Source organism: Solanum lycopersicum, chromosome 6 (assembly GCF_036512215.1).
Source record: "Solanum lycopersicum chromosome 6, SLM_r2.1".
Classification (NCBI taxonomy): domain Eukaryota; kingdom Viridiplantae; phylum Streptophyta; class Magnoliopsida; order Solanales; family Solanaceae; genus Solanum; species Solanum lycopersicum.
Genome location: NC_090805.1, coordinates 39,035,150 through 39,054,829, shown reverse-complemented (window position 1 = coordinate 39,054,829; position 19,680 = coordinate 39,035,150). Strand labels below are relative to the sequence as shown.

The 19,680-nt window shown below is 31.2% G+C and overlaps 2 protein-coding genes across 2 annotated transcripts; both read left to right on the top strand.

Moving 5' to 3' along the window:
- Positions 1–1,535: 1,535 nt before the first annotated feature.
- On the top strand, positions 1,536–7,500 carry LOC101249463 (serine/threonine-protein phosphatase PP1 isozyme 2). Its single transcript, XM_004240962.3, has 4 exons — positions 1,536–1,928; positions 5,281–5,840; positions 5,915–6,133; positions 7,018–7,500. The coding sequence occupies exons 1-4, from the start codon at positions 1,754–1,756 to the stop codon at positions 7,030–7,032; spliced, it is 969 nt and encodes a 322-aa protein (XP_004241010.1). The 5' UTR covers positions 1,536–1,753; the 3' UTR covers positions 7,033–7,500.
- Positions 7,501–16,758: 9,258 nt separating this feature from the next.
- Positions 16,759–17,996, top strand: PPCK2 (phosphoenolpyruvate carboxylase kinase 2). Its single transcript, NM_001247375.1, has 3 exons — positions 16,759–17,103; positions 17,337–17,775; positions 17,944–17,996. Exons 1-3 carry the CDS (start codon positions 16,759–16,761, stop codon positions 17,994–17,996), a joined length of 837 nt encoding a protein of 278 aa, NP_001234304.1.
- The last annotated feature ends 1,684 nt before the right edge of the window (positions 17,997–19,680 follow it).

The following is a 19,680-nucleotide window of genomic DNA, read 5'->3' as shown; positions in this document are numbered from 1 at the left end:
GAATGCCCTCTAGTGATCCTACATTTGTCTGCCGTCTTAGAAAATCTCTATATGGCTTGAAACAAGCCTCTAGACAATGATATTCTAAGCTGGCAAGGGCCTTAACATATGAAGGATACACTAGTCTCTGAATGATTATTCATTATTCTATAAAAAGCATCATAATTTGGTTGCTATCATCGTTGTCTATGTAGACGACATCTTAATTACAGGTGATGCTCATACAGAGATACATGCTATTAGTGATTTTCTTCATAGTGAATTTAAAGTTAAGGACTTGGGGGATATCCATTATATCCTAGGATTGGAAATTCTAAGGGAAAACAAGGCTTTATTATATGTCAGAGGAAGTTCACCCTAGACCTGTTGAAGGAGTTTGATTGTTTCGGTATGAAGGTGTCTTCTCCACTTGATCCTTATTCCAAGCTTTGTGCAAATGAAGGCCCTTTATTGCCTAATTCAACGGTTTACAGACATCTGGTTGGGAAATTGAACTATTTAACTCATACTAGATTTGCTTTGTGCTTTGCCCTTTTAACTTTAAGTCAGTACATGCAGTAGCCTCGACAATCACATTTATCAGCAGCTATGAGGGTTTTGCGATACCTTAACAATGATCTAGGGCAAGGGATTCTTCTTTCTTCCAGTCCTTCATATGATTTACTGGCTTTTTGTGATGCGGACTAGGCCTCTTGCACTGATTCTCGCAGATCTGTCAGTGGTTATTTCATTACACTTGGAGGAGCACCCATTTCCTGGAAATACAAGAAACAAGCATCAACTTCGTTGTCTTCAGCTGAAACGGAGTACAGATCCATGCGAAGGGTTACAACCGAACTTACTTGGTTAGTTCGTATTCTTGATGATCTCTCAGCTCCTCCGATCCTGCCTGTTAAGATTTGGTAAGTTATCCATTTAAATTTGTAGTCAAAGGGTTTAGAGATTGCTGAGGATGACAATTGGTTGGGTGACTACAAGACGGGTTAAAAATTTGGTGGGTTAAGTTCAATTATTCGTCCGGCCCCCATTACCCGCCCCATTGACATCTCTAAGGATCGCTTCTTCCTTAAATAGAGGTCTCAAGTTTGAACTTTTGATATGAAGAAAATCGTGTTGGAAGCGTTATTCCAAATGAATCGCACCTGATTCAATTTTAGTCGGGACCTCAACTTGAGCTTCAAACACAAATGGAAAATCATTTTTTTTAGATAAGACTCAACTATATCTACCACTCTCTCTATTCCAATTTATGAGACATTTTCCATTTTTCGAGAGTCAAACAATTTAAGTTTATCCAAAAATTTACGCATAAAATCTTTAAAAATTTTGCAATGAAATTTATATATTTATAAACTACGTAAAAAAAAATATAAATCACAACAATTGATTATTCAAAATATTTATGAAAAACTTACCGTAAAAAATATATTTATTTGAATCTCAAAGTCATAAGAGACGCGAAGAGTATTAACTTTTTATCATAGCTAATAATTGATTGATATAATAAATTAAATGACAAACCTTATGTTTAAAAAAATATAATCCAACATGCCAAAATTAATCTCGACACCACAATTAATTTAAAAAAAGAAAGAAAAAAAAAGAGCGTGTGTATTCATTTTGATGATACAACCGCGTGTGAACAATTAATTTTTTTGTAGAGACGTTGCCCTACCCCCTCTTTTCTCAAACAAAACGAGTCATCTCTCTCTTTCTCTCTACAGCTTCTTTGCTTATATGCAGAGCAACAACTATGGATATTTTAGCACTTGATGATATAATCCATCGTTTGCTTGAAGTTCGTGGGAGACCTGGTAAACAAGTACAACTTTCTGAGGCAGAAATCAGACAGCTATGTCTCAAGTCGAGAGAAATTTTCTTGAAGCAGCCGAATCTTCTTGAGCTTGATGCACCCATCAAGATCTGCGGTAAGTTTTTTTTTAAAAAAAAAAAATTCAGTTGTTTAGTTTATTAGCTTTGATTCCATCTGGGTTCATGAAGTGGGTTTTGTTGATGTGATCGTTTAGTTGTTAAGTACTGATTTGGTCTTTGTTAGGGTTACATCAATTAGGGCTGGTGAACAACTGGTTGCACGATTACAAAATGATTTTTCATCATCCACTGTTTGATAAACAAATTGTAAGGATTATGATTTTGTTTATAATTAGTTTTGAAGGCTGTTATCAGCTGCCTAGTGTGGATAGAGTTTTTAATGTAGTTTCAGGTGCAGGTAGGAGGTAGGAATTGACTTGAATTAGCCCTACCCTACTAGTAGTATTTGATAGTTGAGCTCTCAACCCTTATCTGTGATAATAGTAGGATGTAAGCCTTATCTGTGAATAATAACTACTATTTTTAAGTCCTTTACTTTTTTATGTGAATAATAACTACTATATTTTTACTGGGACAGTTTGTAATGTGTTGCTAATTATTCTTTGTAGCCTTTGCTGAATTCATAGTTTTCTTCTCTTCCCTCTGAGAATCAACCTATGCCAGTGTATTCGTCTCTCATTCGCATAATGTCTGGTCCAAGCGCGAGACCTGATTTGGAAGGGGAATACTTCAAAATTACTTGCCTAACTATTTCCCTCTTTTACGTACTAACGGAACTAGGAAACTTACCCCTACCTCTTATTGATGCCTAAGATTTGATTTAAATTGATGTTAGGCAGCTTTGCACAAACTAAAGTTAGGTTAGCTATTGTTGAATTTGCATTCACTTCTTTCCTTTTTCTGATAAGTCCTTCTCACTGCCTCGTGGGATACCTCCTTCCCATGCCCTACCCCAAAAAACAGAGGTTTGTGCAGAAATGTAGGAAAGGTTATGGATATTATTAGGTGACTTTTTTCTTAGATAGATGAATAGTATTAGGTGTATTGTAAGTAGAGTGCCTTTACCATGTCCTATCCTCCGTCATGTGATTTAACACTTTTAACTGATGAACATATTAGTGTCTGGAATATATGTAGGACGTACACAGTTGTGTATGGATTCCACAATCATTATTAATATGAAGTTGACAGATGAAGGACTATGGTATTCATGACCAGTTAAATCTTTGCTTATAAACCGACACATTAAGGTGATACCTAGAATTTCTGTACTTGCGATCGCCTTCTTCATGCGATGGTCCTCACCATATAAGTTTGTAGGAACTAACTTTAAAAGAGAGTCGGAGAGAGAGAGAGAGATCAGTGTGCAGCCATGTAATGAATGAAGTTATATAATAATTTCAGTTCCTAGTGGTTTCTGCTATAGTATGTTTTTTGGTATCTAATACAATCTTTTTTGGGCAGTTATCCATGATTCCAGTTATTTTTTATCTTTGGGCCACCTAGAAGGAAAGAGAAATCTGTAACTTCTGAAATAGATATCAGTGGGAAAGCTGGTGTAATTAGTTATCCTAGTTACCGGTCTTTCAGGTACTAAGAGGGTGTTTGCATTTGCTTAAGAGTTGGTTAAACCTACTTTTAAGTCAGTTTGACTTCTGAAAGTGTTTGAAAAATATAATAAATAATAAATAAGTCAAAACGACTTAAAAATAAGTTAGGAAGTGGTTGGCAAGGTCAAAAATGACTTGCACTAAATCAAAAAACAAAAGTAGGTCTCCCTTACTTTTTATTTTTTGACTTAAAAGTCATTTAAGTTTGACTTTTTATTTTGACTTAAAAATTACTTTTTTAAGCCAATCCAAACGGGCTCTGTATCTACCCTAAGGTTTCTCGTCGAGCATAAAGCGATGAACCTTACATAATCATTCAGGTCAAATTGTTTGTGGCTTTGTTTTCTGCAATGCATAATCTTATAAAAAAATCTTGATTCTCTTATATATCTTGAGCTTTTGGTTTCCCCTACTTTCCATTTCAAACTTCTCTTTTTCTTCCGTTTGGTGTTACTCATTTGCCAGTTATGAGTTCCTTAACTAATCAGATTGTCGTAGTTTCCTAAGTACAGTTACCATGGATTCACTTGGTCAACATGAAAATTGCCATTGATCTTGGGTGATATGTTGTCTAAACAACTGTGTAACATGATATGTTTATACATTTGTTATGTTTCCTGTTTCCAACTAAACTTGCATGTTCAGATTCTTCAATCGAGGCTAATGCTATATGCTTTCTCACTCTCTTTTCTCCTCAATGTTTGGGAGATGTACCTACACTAATGACTTATAATCTTTTAGCCCTGCCTTCCTGCTGAAAGTGCAAGTATAAGATATGAAACTAAATTTGGAGTGCACTTTTTCTGCAGCATTCACTTCATGATATTTAAGAAGAGATGTACAAGTACAACAAGTAAATGTTATCTGTGAACTTGGTAAAATGATTGTTGGTGATGGTTAGAATACACAATATATTTACCCTTTCAGTTAGTTGGGTGAACTAATTGAGTCTAAGCTGGTTTGGGTGGGTAATGATGTATGCTCCAGTATTCATTCTATTAGTAGCACCTTAATCCATGACATGTATGTTCTCTTGAAAGATACACATACTTAAGAGTAACTACAGAGGGAACCAATCATTGCTTTGAAAGACACCTGTTTTTTTCTTCAAGTAGTTTATAAAACTGAATGAGCTGGTAAATTTTCTAAACCAGATGGAAGTGGGTTTTCAAAGGACAAAACATAAGGGTATTTTGTTGTCCATTTCTCTTTTTATCATCTTCATTTGAACTTATGGACTCGTCTTACACAAGTTCAATTCACACCAAGAGGCAAGAGCTATAGAAAAGACACTGAACTCAACAATTTTCTCAGTGGTTGATTCATCCACTCTGTATTAGAATCTAATTTATTTTGGCTGCAAACAATAATGCTTCCATACTGATAAGTTATAACTCATATCCTCTATTTCATAGATAATAGTGGCATTTCTATAAAATGAAACCTTTCTGGTGCGGAGAAGGGCTAATATTTACAGATATAGAAAGAGTAACTGATAATTGGATCTGTTTTAATTGCATTTAGATCTGTGAGATTTTTACTGAAGTGGTCTAGTTTTGATGTTCTTTGTGTAATTTGACCTGTTGTCGATCAATTTCTACCGTCACCAGCGTACCAGTAATGATGCTATCCAGTTTCAATCTGTGAGGTTTCATTTTATGACTGAAAGAACTGTCAAAGAGCTTAGACTGCTGTTGGATGTTGAGCATGCATCCTGACCACTGTTTCTCAGCCCCCCCACCCCTCCAAAAAAAAAGAAGAAGGGGGGGTTGGCGGGGCATGTATGTTTGTTCTACATTTGTGTTTAGCTAATATTTTATTTGCAATATGTGATCAGGGGATATCCATGGTCAGTACTCAGATCTACTGAGGCTGTTTGAATATGGTGGATTACCTCCAAAATCCAATTACCTATTCTTGGGTGATTATGTTGATCGGGGGAAGCAAAGTCTGGAAACAATATGTCTTCTTCTTGCATATAAAATAAAGTATCCTGAAAACTTTTTCCTTCTGAGGGGAAACCATGAATGTGCGTCTGTGAATCGTATATATGGATTCTATGATGAGTGCAAACGAAGGTTCAATGTTCGACTGTGGAAAGTATTTACAGACTCTTTTAACTGCCTCCCTGTGGCAGCTCTGATTGATGAAAAGATTTTGTGTATGCATGGTGGACTCTCTCCTGATCTTCAGCATTTGGATCAGATAAGGAACCTTCAACGACCAACTGATGTTCCAGAGAGCGGGTTACTCTGTGATCTTCTCTGGTCTGATCCTAGTAAAGATGTTAAAGGGTGGGGAATGAATGACCGTGGAGTTTCTCACACCTTTGGCCCTGATAAGGTGACAGAGTTTCTCCAGAAGCTAGATCTTGATCTTATTTGTCGTGCCCACCAGGTCTGGACTAGATATAACTTATAATTTTTGTAACTTTGTTTCTTTAATCTTACTGGGTATGTGCATAACTGCAGGTTGTGGAAGATGGATACGAGTTTTTTGCTGATAGACAACTTGTGACAATTTTTTCAGCTCCTAATTATTGTGGCGAATTTGATAATGCTGGTGCTATGATGAGTGTGGATGAGACTCTGATGTGTTCTTTTCAGATATTAAAGCCTGCAGAGAAGAAGCCTAAGTTTGGATTTGGGAGCACTACTACGACCAAAAATGCAACTCCAGCAAAAACTAAGGTAAACCTATATGCAACAGGCAACTTTCAATCCAAGTGGTATGCGTGTTTTATTTAGCAATTATTTAACCAACCTACCATTTATTGCAAGTGTGGAGGTCAAAGGGATAGCATTTTTAGTTACTATCCTTTGCCAAACTCCTTTTCTCAGTTCTTTCTATATCCTTTAGGAAGAAATAAAATAGTGGTCAGAATATTATAAGACAAAACTATTCTTCGATAGTATATCATTAGAAATAGTGGGTTAACATCTCATTTAAAAAACTATCACAATCCATTCGAACTAATTCCAATAATTAGGTAAAATTTCCAAAGGTGAACTTAGAGCCTGCTTCTGCCCGTTTTGACCATCTGATACAAGTAAAAGGTGGTCTGTTATAATTCACCAAAATCAAGTTATGATCAGCATTTTAGAGAATGTCAGCAGTTGGATCTAGCGCTGTCTAATTCATTGACATATTAACCTAATTAAAGTCCCTTGAAGTTTCTTCTGCAAGAAAATTCCTTTATCTTCCATTTCCCTGTTTCCTTATTGTTGGTGTAAATGACTTGCTTTCTTTATTGCATTCAGTCAATGCTGTAGGCATCAAAGATCATGGTTTACACTATTTTTGGAATACAGTCAGTATACTCTTATTAGATGTGTAACTAACTGGTTACCTACACTTTTAACGAGCAATCAACTATAATTGATTTTGGTTCTAGTTAATTGGGCAGTTGTAGTATGAAGTATGTGTCATAGTTGAGTCAGTGTGATGTTTATTGTTCTCTTTTAGATCAATCATTGTGCTTCTTGGCTATCTTTTGCTTCTTTAAGCAGTGCTTATGGAATTTTATTCATAAGATGGTCAGTTAATTTCACTGATTTCCAAATTCTCATTACAGGTCATTTCTTGGTAAAATTGGACGAGATGAACCAAACTCAGTATCGATGTCAACTACCTCTCTTAGCTCCAACATATAACAGATGGAGGCTCCGGTTTGGAGGCATTGCAGAAGAGAAGAAGATGCACCTTCCCAAGATTCGTTCGGGAAATTTGTAATAATTTTGATTTTCCATGTATAATATAATCCCATCCAGTGAAGCAAGCTCTATGATTCACCTGCAAATAGTTTTTCTAACCCTTTTGGTCTTCTATTCGTAGAACTTTTTTTGGTGCAGTCTGATACAGGAAACAAATGTTTGATATCCTGGATCTTGTGTTTTTTTTTCCAAAATGTGTGATGCTCTTTATTCATCTTATTCTTCCTTTTTCAATTTTTAATGTTAAATATTCTATTGTTGTTTGAATGTTAAGAGGTAAAAATGTGTATTTTTGAGTCCCATTTTTGTGTGTTACTCATATATGTGAAAATTGTTTATCTTTACTCTTCTCATCTTAATTCTATTGCTGTAGAAACAGATTGCATGAGGTATACATTATACAATGATTATTCTTGTTATTATACGTTTGTTATACACTAGGGCCAGTCTTCTTTTTTTTACTCAAAAATATTTGGCCTAATGATTTTTTTTTCTTTCTTTTCACTAGAAAAAATTTCAATTTTTAGCCAACTAGCCAAAATTTATTTCTTTGCACAGTGGAATGAAATGAAGAAGAAGACAGTATTGGTCCAGCAATTAATGTTATTGCACATGTAAATGTTTAATTTTGGTACCAAACAATATTTTCTTTGCTCAGCCAAACTTTGTCATTATATCTACCTTTATATATATATATATATATATATATATATATATATATATAGATGTATATGTGTGCGATTGTCCTTGCTTTGTACCTCACTTTGTCCTTCACCCTAAATTATCCTCTTCTATTTTATATAATGAAAATAAGCCAAACATTTGCCATATGTAAATATCTAATGAAAACAAAATTTCTTGTGGATGATACTTTTTACATTTGTTGAAATGGTCCCATTTTATTTATTTATTTTCATTTGAAGAGATTTGACGTTCTATATAGTCTAAGGACCATCCAAAATATTAGTAGAATAACTGATCAAGTTGCTTATGGTATGAAATATATTTGCTGCATATCACATAGGCTTGTCAATTTCTGGATAGAATTTGTCACTACTCCGTCGTTAAATAAGATTAATAACAGACTTTTATTTTTAGCAATAGAATTTATTTATCGCTAGCCTTTTTTCTCTTCAAAGTGGTGACCATTGTAATATACCATATAAAATTAGCAGCTAAATTTTGGACTAATAAAAGAAATTTTGTTTTTTGTTAATATTTTTATGAAATAATGTTAAGTGATAAGTGGTCTTTCAACTATATAGTCACAAAGAACAAAAGGAAGCTCCAAGGAACTTTCCTTCTCAATAATAGAATATCCCTTTTGTATCTTTTCTATTATTGTACATGACATGAAAAATACATAAGTATGATTATTACTCTACATGATACTCTCCTTATCTAAAATATCAGGTTTTATATATATAAAAGTTACAACATTAGTTTAAGTGTTAAGCATATTTGATATCTTTATCTTTATGTGTGTAAAGAGTACTGTTGCAATAATTGTTGATTTTCTTACATAATTGCATGATAGAATTTATTAGTGACTGTCATAATTTATGTGATATTGTTAAAGAGTCCCACATCAAATGTAAAAGAGATGGTCTTTTGTCTCGAAAAATCCTTCCCTTATCATTCAATTTTAGGGGTTGAGTTACATCCAAGATACATGTTATATTATGATATCAGAGCATAACTCGTCCTAGATGATCTATGTATTTCTTATAAGATATTCATTTTATTTAGCAATGTTTAAACACTATTCCCCTAGTAATTTTACTTCGTGTAATTTTCATAACTTTCAACAATTAAGACTCATCTAATCCTTTAACGAAAATTTTGATTTCGGACTCTTGGAAATGAATGAATGAATTTTTTTTGTAAGATGCACCCTCCTTTAGTGAGCTATTCAAGGTGAATCTAGATTAGTTGGATTTAGATTGAGATATGGATGAGGAGGTATTTTATTGTGTTATTAATCATTATGATTAGTGAAATTGATTAAACAAATAGTTGATGTCACTTTAGGTTTGTGGGAAACCAAATCACATTTCACTAGCAAAAGCAATAATAGCTTCCAAAATCCTCTTTTTGCTAACCGTTGAGAGCAATCAAAAGGCTAATTGGACTGAAATTTTGGCTTTATAACTTCTCAAAGGGTTTAGATAAGAGAAGTGGGTCACTCAGTACATGGACCACAAAATAGGCCTAAGAGCCCACTTCAAAAATTACATAGGGAAGGATAATCGTAATATATCAAGTACAACTTGTTTAATACGTATCAAAAATAAGAAGAGACACCTCAATTCAAGTATCAAAAATAAAGTAGGTAAAGCAAACATAGTAGTCAGTTATAAGTCATGCTGAAAACAATTAAGAAGAGAACAATAATAATATGATAATTAAAGCAAAAGAAGCTATATGTAATACGTACCAAAAAATCTAAAATAAGAAAATAAAATAGTAAGAAAGTAATATTGACAAGAAAAATAGACAACCCTCGATCACATATTAATATTTTACCATTCAAGACTTTAAATGGGTTGAAGCAAGGTCGTTCAGATTCTCAGAAAATAATATCATATTCATCTTAGATTTTTGAATAATACATTATTTTTGGAGGATTCGATATATTTATTCATGGTTCGAGGGCGCTTAATGACATGTTTCTCTAACTAGAATGATTTAGATTTGAACTCTCTATATGAATATTCCATCAATTAGGGGAATATTTGAGATCTCGATCTCTTCATGAAATATTTGGGATGCCTTTTAAGAGAATTTAGTACCCTTTGTATACGCATAAACTAGGGTTTAGAATTGAGTAGCCTCCAAAAATTCTAATTTCAGTTGAACACTTTGTAGAGCCCCAACTCGAATTGAAATATCTTATAGAATCTCATAAAATTTTAATGTCTACAACATTATTGACAATATTTTTGAAAAGCTAATAGGTCTATTCCATGTGTAAATCAAATAATTTATGTTTAAAATTCATTTCAATTTATATATTCATTTAAAAAAGATGCACTAACAACTGTTATGAGTATGATTTAACTGGTTATTTTATAAAATTTATATTATATCCATTTTTAAGTATTTTATTTTATATAATCAAACAACTGTCATTAATGCATTTTTTCGTTTTTTTAAAAATTTATTAGTACGTAAATTTGAAATAGACCTCAATCATAAATTATTTTATCAAACATATGGTGTAATTCTACAAGGCCATAACATTCACGTAATTGTACAATATCAATCTTTTCTGCTCGAATTAGGCACAATCAAATCGTTAATTCATTCATTTGAATTTTTTTTTATCACAAATGTTTAATGTAGAGTTGTACCAAATCGAAATAAAAATTGAATCAAAATTGTAAATGGAGTCAAATAAAAAAAAATTAACTAGTAATTTAGTTTGACTTAGTTTGATATCGAAAAAAGAAAAACATCGACTATACCTGTGTTGGTTTGGTTTTGATTAAAGTAGTTAACCCGACATTATATATATAATTTTTAAAATTTATTTTATACATAAAAGTAACTTTAATGTGATTTCTAAATATTACTTATACGTTTTCATAATTTTATTTTTTAATATATATTTTTCAAATTTTTTTAGACTTAGAATTTTGAATAATCCAATAAAAATAAATTTATAGAAAGTGTTGATCTACGGAACTGACATATACTTATCCCCAATGCATGCATCATCAGAAGTAGCACACAAATTATTCTCATACATCCGTCCTTTCGTGCATTTGTTGATTCACTTCCCTTGATATGATTGCACAATAATATATGATTTTTTAGGAGGAATTTATAGCATACATCTGCTGATGTGTAAATGTGTTTTCTAGTGACATATCACCAACTCAGGAATCCTAGCGCACCAAGTCCTGTTGCAGTCTTGGCCCCTGGCTCTCAATTTAGTGTTTGAATCTTCTCTTCGATCAGTAATAAAATTAATACGGATATCTCCAGTTCGTAAGACATTATTGGCTTCCCGGCATTGGAATATATTTCCGTCATTTCATACAATTCTAAATCAAATCAATACTAATGCTAACAAAATAAATTGATTCAACATTAAGAATGACAATAATGTTAAATAGTTTTTCTTTAGTTTTACATTAATTTAGACATTTAAATAGATAATCTAATTTTAATTTTTCCTTAATGTTCAATCATGTAATTAATATTTATTAGACATATTTTAGAATGATTTAGTACTTTTAAATATGATAATTTTCATTATGATTTGTCAATTTGCAATATTTATTTTATGCGATTTCATTATTATCTTTATTAAATATTTTAATGTCATCACTCATCTCATATTTTGTGTTATTTTTCTTAAGAAACACCTTAGATGGTTGTATTTTGATAGAAATATTTGGAGCACAAGTTAATCATATGCTTGTATGAATACTTTACCAGAAAAATTCAAAAACTTGAAAAAATCAGATGATTATTACTTTAGTTTGATTGAAAATTTGACATGAATGATTTGATTTGATATTTGACAAAGCCAAATGAACCCGAAAAAATCTAAGGTTGGAAATCCGAGTTATATTAATTTGTTTGACTTATAAATTTAAAATTTTAACACAACTAATTTGATTTGATGATTAAAAAAATTAAATTAATTCTATCATATAAACTCCTAATTTAATAGATGAACTTTAACTCTTTAACGTAATGATTCTCAAAGCTACATAACGTTAATTACAGAATAATTGACTAGATTAACTGCTTATAAGAGTGGGCATAGTATGGTATATATGCTATATATCATATCAAAAAAACTGATATTGTGATTTGGTATTATGGTATTTTGTATGATATATGGTACTATATTTTTAAATTTTTTTTGGTATTTGATATGATATTTGATATTTAGAAATAACATTTCGAAATACCAAACATCCATGCCGAAGTATATAGTTATTATATAAATATATATCATTAAAATACTAATGTAACCTAGTATCAGTATAAATTAAATGTTTAGAAGTTAAAACTTTGATTACTCTCTTTTGATTGAAATGTACCTAAATGTAAGTGATTAATAAAAGAGTTCTTTGTACTTTCTTTATATATATATATATATATATATATATATATATATATATATATATTATATAACTACATGAATAATGTGTTAGTATGATTTAATAGAGATTTTTTTTTAATTATCGAAGTTATAATAATCTGTTATATGAGTATATATATATTAGTTGAAGTTGTATAAATTATGATTATTAATTTACCATATCGCAAATATCAAGTTATAATAGATTGAATTGGTATGGTAATAATATAATAGTTTATAAACCGTATACCATAAATTACGGTACCAAAATTTCTAATACCATTTCATACCACCTCTACCCCTAATATTAGATACAATAGATTTATTTCATTTTTATAACTCATTTTAAAACAATTCTACACCATTTTTCTTACCCTCTTTAGCTAATAATTGGCTTTCCCCAAATTTTGTGACTTTAATTTGTATAATATTTTTATGTAATTTGGATTATCATTTGTCTGTTACTTAATAATAGAAAATCCGTTGAGTTACAATATACTTCCATATTTTAGGCCTTAAATTACGTAATGTATTTCATTTCCATCGTACAAAATTCTTCCATGTAGAAAATCATTACGTTTCATATTGGCCTTCTCACATTTGACGTAAATGTTCTTACTTGTAATGTATATTCTATGTGATTTGCATATAAGATGTATAATTTATACTATAAACATTTAAAAGTACATACATACTATTGTATAAATATTATATAATTATATTTTGATTGACGGTATTACTAATAAAATTTCCAAGTTGGTTGTGGTATGTTAGAGCTTAATGTAGTTTTTAATCCTTTGTAACCTATGAATAATAGTTTTTATATAAATGTAGAGGATCCTTTAAATGAATATATAATTATATAGTTCAAAAATAGCTCTAATTGAATGTCTGGTGTATATTTCTTATTCAATAGCTAAGTCAGTGAGAAGAGCAAGTACAAATGGGTCACAAAGAGTGTTTGTTACTCAACAAATTGCTTGGAGATTGTATGATGATACTATGATGTTTTTGAAGAGCTTTTGGGAGGTTTAAAATATTTATTTTAAGTAGAAAACACTTTATTTTGAAAGTTAACGTGTTTGGACAATCACTAAATATGTTTTCAAATGAAAGTAGAAATAAATTCTCTGTTTATATTTCTATCTTAAAAGAAACTAAAAAATTTATTGTAATGACTCGAAAAGTCATTTTTGAAAATTTTCACAAAATCACAATTTTACTTAGTTGTCCCGAGTCACTTTTGATTGATCGGTGAAGTTGATTTAAAAAATATTGAGCTAATAGTTATTTAATTTGCGAGTATTTATTAAATAAATAATATTTAAACAATTAGTGTAGTTGGTGATTAATTAATCAGGTTTATAAATTAATAAATATCCTATATAACTTGACCATATATATAAAAAATAAAATTAAAGAGAAATAGGATTAACATATATTTTAGTTTTACCACAAAGTGTAATGCAAAAGACTTGCTACGAAGAGCAATCTTCTGAGTTTTAGTTTTGAAAGATTTGTTATGTATTATCAAGCAGTAGAAAATTTTATATTGTTATTAAGAGGAATTGAAATTAGATAATTGTGTTTACGGAAATTTTCTATGATTATGTTTGCTTGTGTTCCGTTGTTTATAGTATAAATGGGATCATTGCTTCTTGTGCTTATTAGAGTTGGTGGGTTATAAAGATTTGGAGGAGTTTTAAGTTGGATAATAATAAAATAACAGTTTAAATGTTTTAAAGGTAAATAATTGCATTAAGTAATTATAATAATTGCTTTGGGTTCAATAGTTTTCGCCACTGGTTTCATAATCAGTGGCTTTAATTTTAAATTTTGATATTTGTTTATCGTATAATAAAGTTAATTTTTGATATGGAGATATCTAATTAAATATTGGGTGTATTGTATTTTATGTAAGCTATTGGGGTTGTAGTGTTTGGAGAAATTATGACTTAATTCTAGGCTTGAAATTTAGAGAAATTGAAAGAGTTGACATATTAATTAACATCAACATTAGGAACTTAAATATATATCTCAATGATTTTCTTTGAGTCTAGACTAGACACATAGCAATGTGGGTGTTGTTAGTCTTGAAATCTTATTGTGATTATCTATTTGACTAGATTATATGGATTTGAGAGCCAACCGAAAGAGAAAGGCTCAAATTCTGGAGTAATTGCTCTATTGATTGAGACAAGTGAATTTCTAAATTCTTGTTAAGTGTGACGGTATATGTGTTAGGGAGTAATGAAAACTGGTGATGGGTTGACTTGTTCATGTTGAGTAAGTTTAATGATGAAAAAGGGTAATAAAAAGGAATGTGATAAATTATTGATGCGTGATGTTTGAGAATGATTTGAAGGCTTATTACTTATTTGTTGATGTTGTATCACGGTTGTATTATTGTGAATTGTGCCTTGTTATAAAAATGGTCATATCCTCACTATTTGTGTGAACATGTCATTTGCAGTTGTTTTCAGACATGGTGATGATAAGTATTATGTGATAAGAGGATGTATCATTTCGAGGGACGTATCGCGCGCCGCGATGAACACTATATTTCGAGGGACGTATTGCACGCCGCGATGGTTACTATTATCGAGGACCGTATCGCAAGCCGCAATGGATGCATGGACAAATATGTCCCCCATGGGTCTCGGACTGAGAGACAACGGGTGTGTATCATTAGGTCAGACATGCATCACTATACTTGACATTGCATCTCATTGCATTGCACTTCTTTATTATTGGTGAACTTGATCTTGTGTGTTACCGATCTTGTGAGTGCCTTTTTGTGGAACTTGTGATTGATGAATATTGAGCATGTTATTGAAGAGATGCAATTGTTAGAGTGTTGTTATTGAGGATATGAAGTTGTTAGAGTAGCATTGTTGATTATATAAAATTATTAAAGTGTTAAGCTATGTGCTTTGAAAACTGTGAACTGTTAAATTGAGCTATTTTATGCAGGTTATAGTTGTGGGGTTCGGTTGGGGTAGTAGGAGTACCCGTATTTCATTCCCTTAGCTTCTGTTTAGAGGTTTACATGTTGAATACCGTGTGGTTTGGTACTCACCTCTTGCTTCTATAACTTTTGTAGATTACGAGCCTGAATTTTTGTGGTACTTGTCATTCTCTTCTTTTACGAGGTTTCTTGGAGATTTGTGAGATAGTTGTTTGTCGTCTCAACGGACTTTCTTTCTCCTTAGTTATGATCTTGTTCTATTCTAGAAACAAGTTAATTTGAGACTAGTGTTTTCTTTTGAATCAATTGTAATACTTCAGAGGCTTGTACATATTATAACCAGATTATGGGGGTATTTTTACGCTTATTATAAATTTTTTGCATGTTAGTGTAATGATATTGAGTTTTAGGCTGACTTTAGAATGTCATCGCATCCATTTTGGATTGTAATATATATATATATATTTCTTAAATAAAGAAAATTATGTTTTTCAAGATCAAAATATTTTTATTACTCTTGCATACATATTTACCAATATATATTTTATATTTATTTACTTTCACAGTGAAACTTTTTGTATGTAGTGACTAAACTTTGTGGAATGATTTTCAAATTTATTTGGTTTGATATTTTTAATTATATTTTAAATCACTATGTTATATTTATGTGTTGTTTTATCTATTTATCATATTGATTTGAAAATTTGAATATGTAAACTTTAATTTAATATAAATAAAAGTTTGATTAGAATTTTATAATTGATATATATAATAATTTCTCTCTATAAATAATCTTATATTAAAAGTTCATTTGTACTTTATCATTTTTCGTGATTGGACTTTTAAAAAAGGCTTTTTATAAAAGATTAGTCAAATATAAATGGCTTATCAGAAATACTTTTTAAATGAATTAGTTAAACCCAAATTATTTTATTTCAAAACACTTTTCTAAAAAACTATTTTAAATAAACACTTCTAAAACAAGCAATTTTTAACAATAATGCTAAACAAACTCTTAAGATTATAATCTTTCTTGAAAAGTAACAAGGTTATTTTAGTTGATTAGAGTTATGCATTAGTAATATAAAAATTAATTATGAGAGAATTTATGTATTATTTTATCATCGATAACTTTATGTATTATTTTATACAAATATTAGTTAAGCCAAAAATAGTTATTTTTTATACTATTAATTATTTCACGTTCCACATAAACTAATATACGCAATCATTCATAATTTATACATATATTAGTTAAATAAATTTTTAAATTGTCAATTAAATATAATATTAATTTTTTATATAAATAACTTAATTTTATCATTCTATCAAAGGTCGTATAACTTATAAATAAATAACACAAACCTTATCCCGCTACCAAACTACTAGTAAAAAGCTCCAGATGGCGGTATATCATTGGCCAATCCCCTCTACCGAATATTCTCACATAAAATTCCTACTCTATAAGACCAACCCTTGTAAACGAAAAAAATAAGTCAGAGAAGTAGAGAAAAAAAAAACAAAACATACGGAATGAGTGAGTCACTGAAGCGAAATTATTGTGTGGGTGGAGAGTTAGGAAGGGGACGATTCGGCACCGTTTTCAAGTGTTACTCGTCGGCGACCGGTGAGCTATTCGCCGTCAAGTCTATCGACAAGCGCCTAATCGCCGATGACGCCATAGATCGACAATGTCTTTACAACGAAGCGAAAATTATGCACTTGCTTTCGCCAAATCCTAATGTTGTTCGTGTTTTCGATATCTACGAGGACGATACTCACCTTGATATGGTTTTAGAGCTCTGCAACTCCGGCGATTTGTTCCAACGCCTCAGTAGTCAACCGATTTTCTCAGAGTCCGACGCTGTTGATGTCATGGTACTCTTCCAGATCACCAAAATCTCACTCGTTGCTGATCAAAATGGGGAAATTTTACTTTTGCTTCGTAAAATGGCTTGAATCAGGAACGATCTACGATGCAGCACGTTGTTGAATTTTCGAAAATTGGAGGAGAAAGTAAATTGTAAAGCTAAGCGAAGTAGAATTCATAATCGGCTTTTATTTTAGTTTTTCGTCATTTCTGATAAATTTTATGCTTAATGTTTTTATAGGTACCACTAATGAAAGCAATAGCGCACTGTCACCGTCTCGGTGTAGCCCACAGGGACATCAAACCGGATAACATTTTATTCACCGACTCTAACGAACTGAAATTGGCTGATTTTGGATCGGCGGAGTGTTTCCATGAGGGCCAGCTGATGAGCGGCGTGGTTGGAACGCCGTATTATGTGGCGCCAGAGGTTTTAGCTGGGAGAAACTACAGTGAGAAGATCGATATTTGGAGTGCTGGTGTTATTCTGTATATAATGCTTGCCGGAGTTCCACCTTTCTTTGGTGACTCAGCTTCAGAGATCTTCGAGGCTGTGCTCAGAGCTAACCTTAGGTTTCCGCCTAGGATCTTCCATTCAGTATCGCCGGCGGCGAAGGATTTGCTTCGGAGAATGCTCTCTAAAGACGTTTCTAGAAGATTCTCTGCCGAACAAGTTCTCAGTATGATTTTTTCTCTCAACTTTTGACCAATTTTTTTTTAAAAAAAAAATACAATAATCATGAATTAGTATTAATTAATATTCTCTTTACCCATTAATTACTTCTTCTTTTTGGGAGTAATTAATTAGTGTGAGTACTAAACTGTGTTAATATGGTGTTGATAAACAGGGCATCCATGGATGACTAGCAACGGAGAAATCAGAACAGTTGCTCCATTTTAGCTTCGAGCAGTCAATTCTTCTTGGATGTAGATGTAAATATAGTAAGTGTTATATATAATATGTACAGGCACCAATATACTCTGGTCTAAATTGATTTGCTTTAACACAAATCAATTTGGATTCGAGAGGTAACGGTGGATGTATTAAATCCCCTATTGTTTTGCGAGGTTTTAATGCAATCTTGTGTGATAATGAATAAATCCTCCTTTTCTTATCTAAATTTGGTAGTAGTTACTTAGTGAACATCATAATGAACCAACTAACTACTCATATCATTATATTTGGTGGTGTTTCGTATTGAGTACTAATTATTTTTTCTTAATATATACTCATAGTATAAGTTTATTTAAAAAAAAAAAAAACAGACAAGGGGTTCCTCAACAGGTAAGTAGTACTTTATTGTGTTTAAGATTTGATATGGGGTTGGGTAGGAACAAGGGTATGGTATGCTAGATATGGAATATATATATTTGGTATGCATTTTTTAAAAGTTTGGTTTTCGATATATATATATATATATATATATAAAATACTAGCAAATATACAAAATAGTAGTAACTAATTTAGATGTTTGAAATTTTGATTATTATATCTTCATTTAAATTTTTTTTTTGGGTGATCGATTAACAAGAAAAATATAAGTACTTTATTAAACGTTTTTACATGTATAAGGTCTTAGTATGATATAATTGAGATGTTCATTGAAAAATTAAATTCATCATTCTTTATTATATATACTAGTATATGTAAATCAACTAAAATATTGAATCGTACTGAATTAATTTAATACTATAATAGTATAGTATAATATATTCAGAGCCCATCAATTAAAATTATTGAATCAATCTTTTTAGGACAACTTTCACATATAGCAAACGTAAAATTTATATTTGTATGCTATAGCAAAATTTACATAATTACACTCTATAGCAAAATTTACATAATTACACTCTATAGCAAACATATAAATATATAATTCGCTATACATATACAATTGAAGCGAATTGTATAAAACGAAGTGTATAAAACGAGAAAGAGAAAAAGACTTGGGCAGAGAATTATATAAAAATAAAGTGTATAAAACGAATTGTATAATTATAAGTGTATTGAACGATTATATACAATTTGAATTTGTATAAAATGAGAAAGAGAGAAAGACAAAAAAAAAAACTTGGGCAGGGAATATACAATTGAATCAGATTGTATAAAACGAGAAAGAGAGAAATTATATACAATTTGAATTTGTATAAAACGAGAAAGAGAGAAAGGCAAAAGAAACTGGGCAGGGGAGTATTTTTATTGTATAATTATAAGTGTAGAGGACGAAAATATATGCATTTGCATGTGTATATACAATTTTCTCTCGCTTTATACAAACAGAAACGCAATCTATACACTTCGCTTCTATATGTATAAGCGAGAGAGGCAAGGCCGCGAGGGTAGCGAGCGAGATTAGGGAGAGTGGAAGCGAGATCTGGGAGAGGGGAACAAAAATATATGTATTTACTACAATTTCCTCAGCTTTATACAAATAGAAACATATTTTATACACTTGTGTTTGTATAAAAGTGAGAGAAAGCGAGCGAGAGATGGAGCGAGAGAGGAGAGTGGCGAGCGAGAGTTTGATGGAGAAAAGTGACTGGCAAACAATTTGTTAGGGAACACAATTAAATCAAAGGATAGT

Coding starts and splice junctions, on each gene's coding strand:
- LOC101249463 (XM_004240962.3), top strand. CDS start 1,754: ATGGATATTTTAGCACTTGATGATATAATCCATCGTTTGCTTGAAGTT. Junction 1,929..5,280: donor TGCACCCATCAAGATCTGCG/GTAAGTTTTTTT, acceptor ATATGTGATCAG/GGGATATCCATGGTCAGTAC. Junction 5,841..5,914: donor TTATTTGTCGTGCCCACCAG/GTCTGGACTAGA, acceptor GCATAACTGCAG/GTTGTGGAAGATGGATACGA.
- PPCK2 (NM_001247375.1), top strand. CDS start 16,759: ATGAGTGAGTCACTGAAGCGAAATTATTGTGTGGGTGGAGAGTTAGGA. Junction 17,104..17,336: donor CCGACGCTGTTGATGTCATG/GTACTCTTCCAG, acceptor ATGTTTTTATAG/GTACCACTAATGAAAGCAAT. Junction 17,776..17,943: donor CTCTGCCGAACAAGTTCTCA/GTATGATTTTTT, acceptor GTTGATAAACAG/GGCATCCATGGATGACTAGC.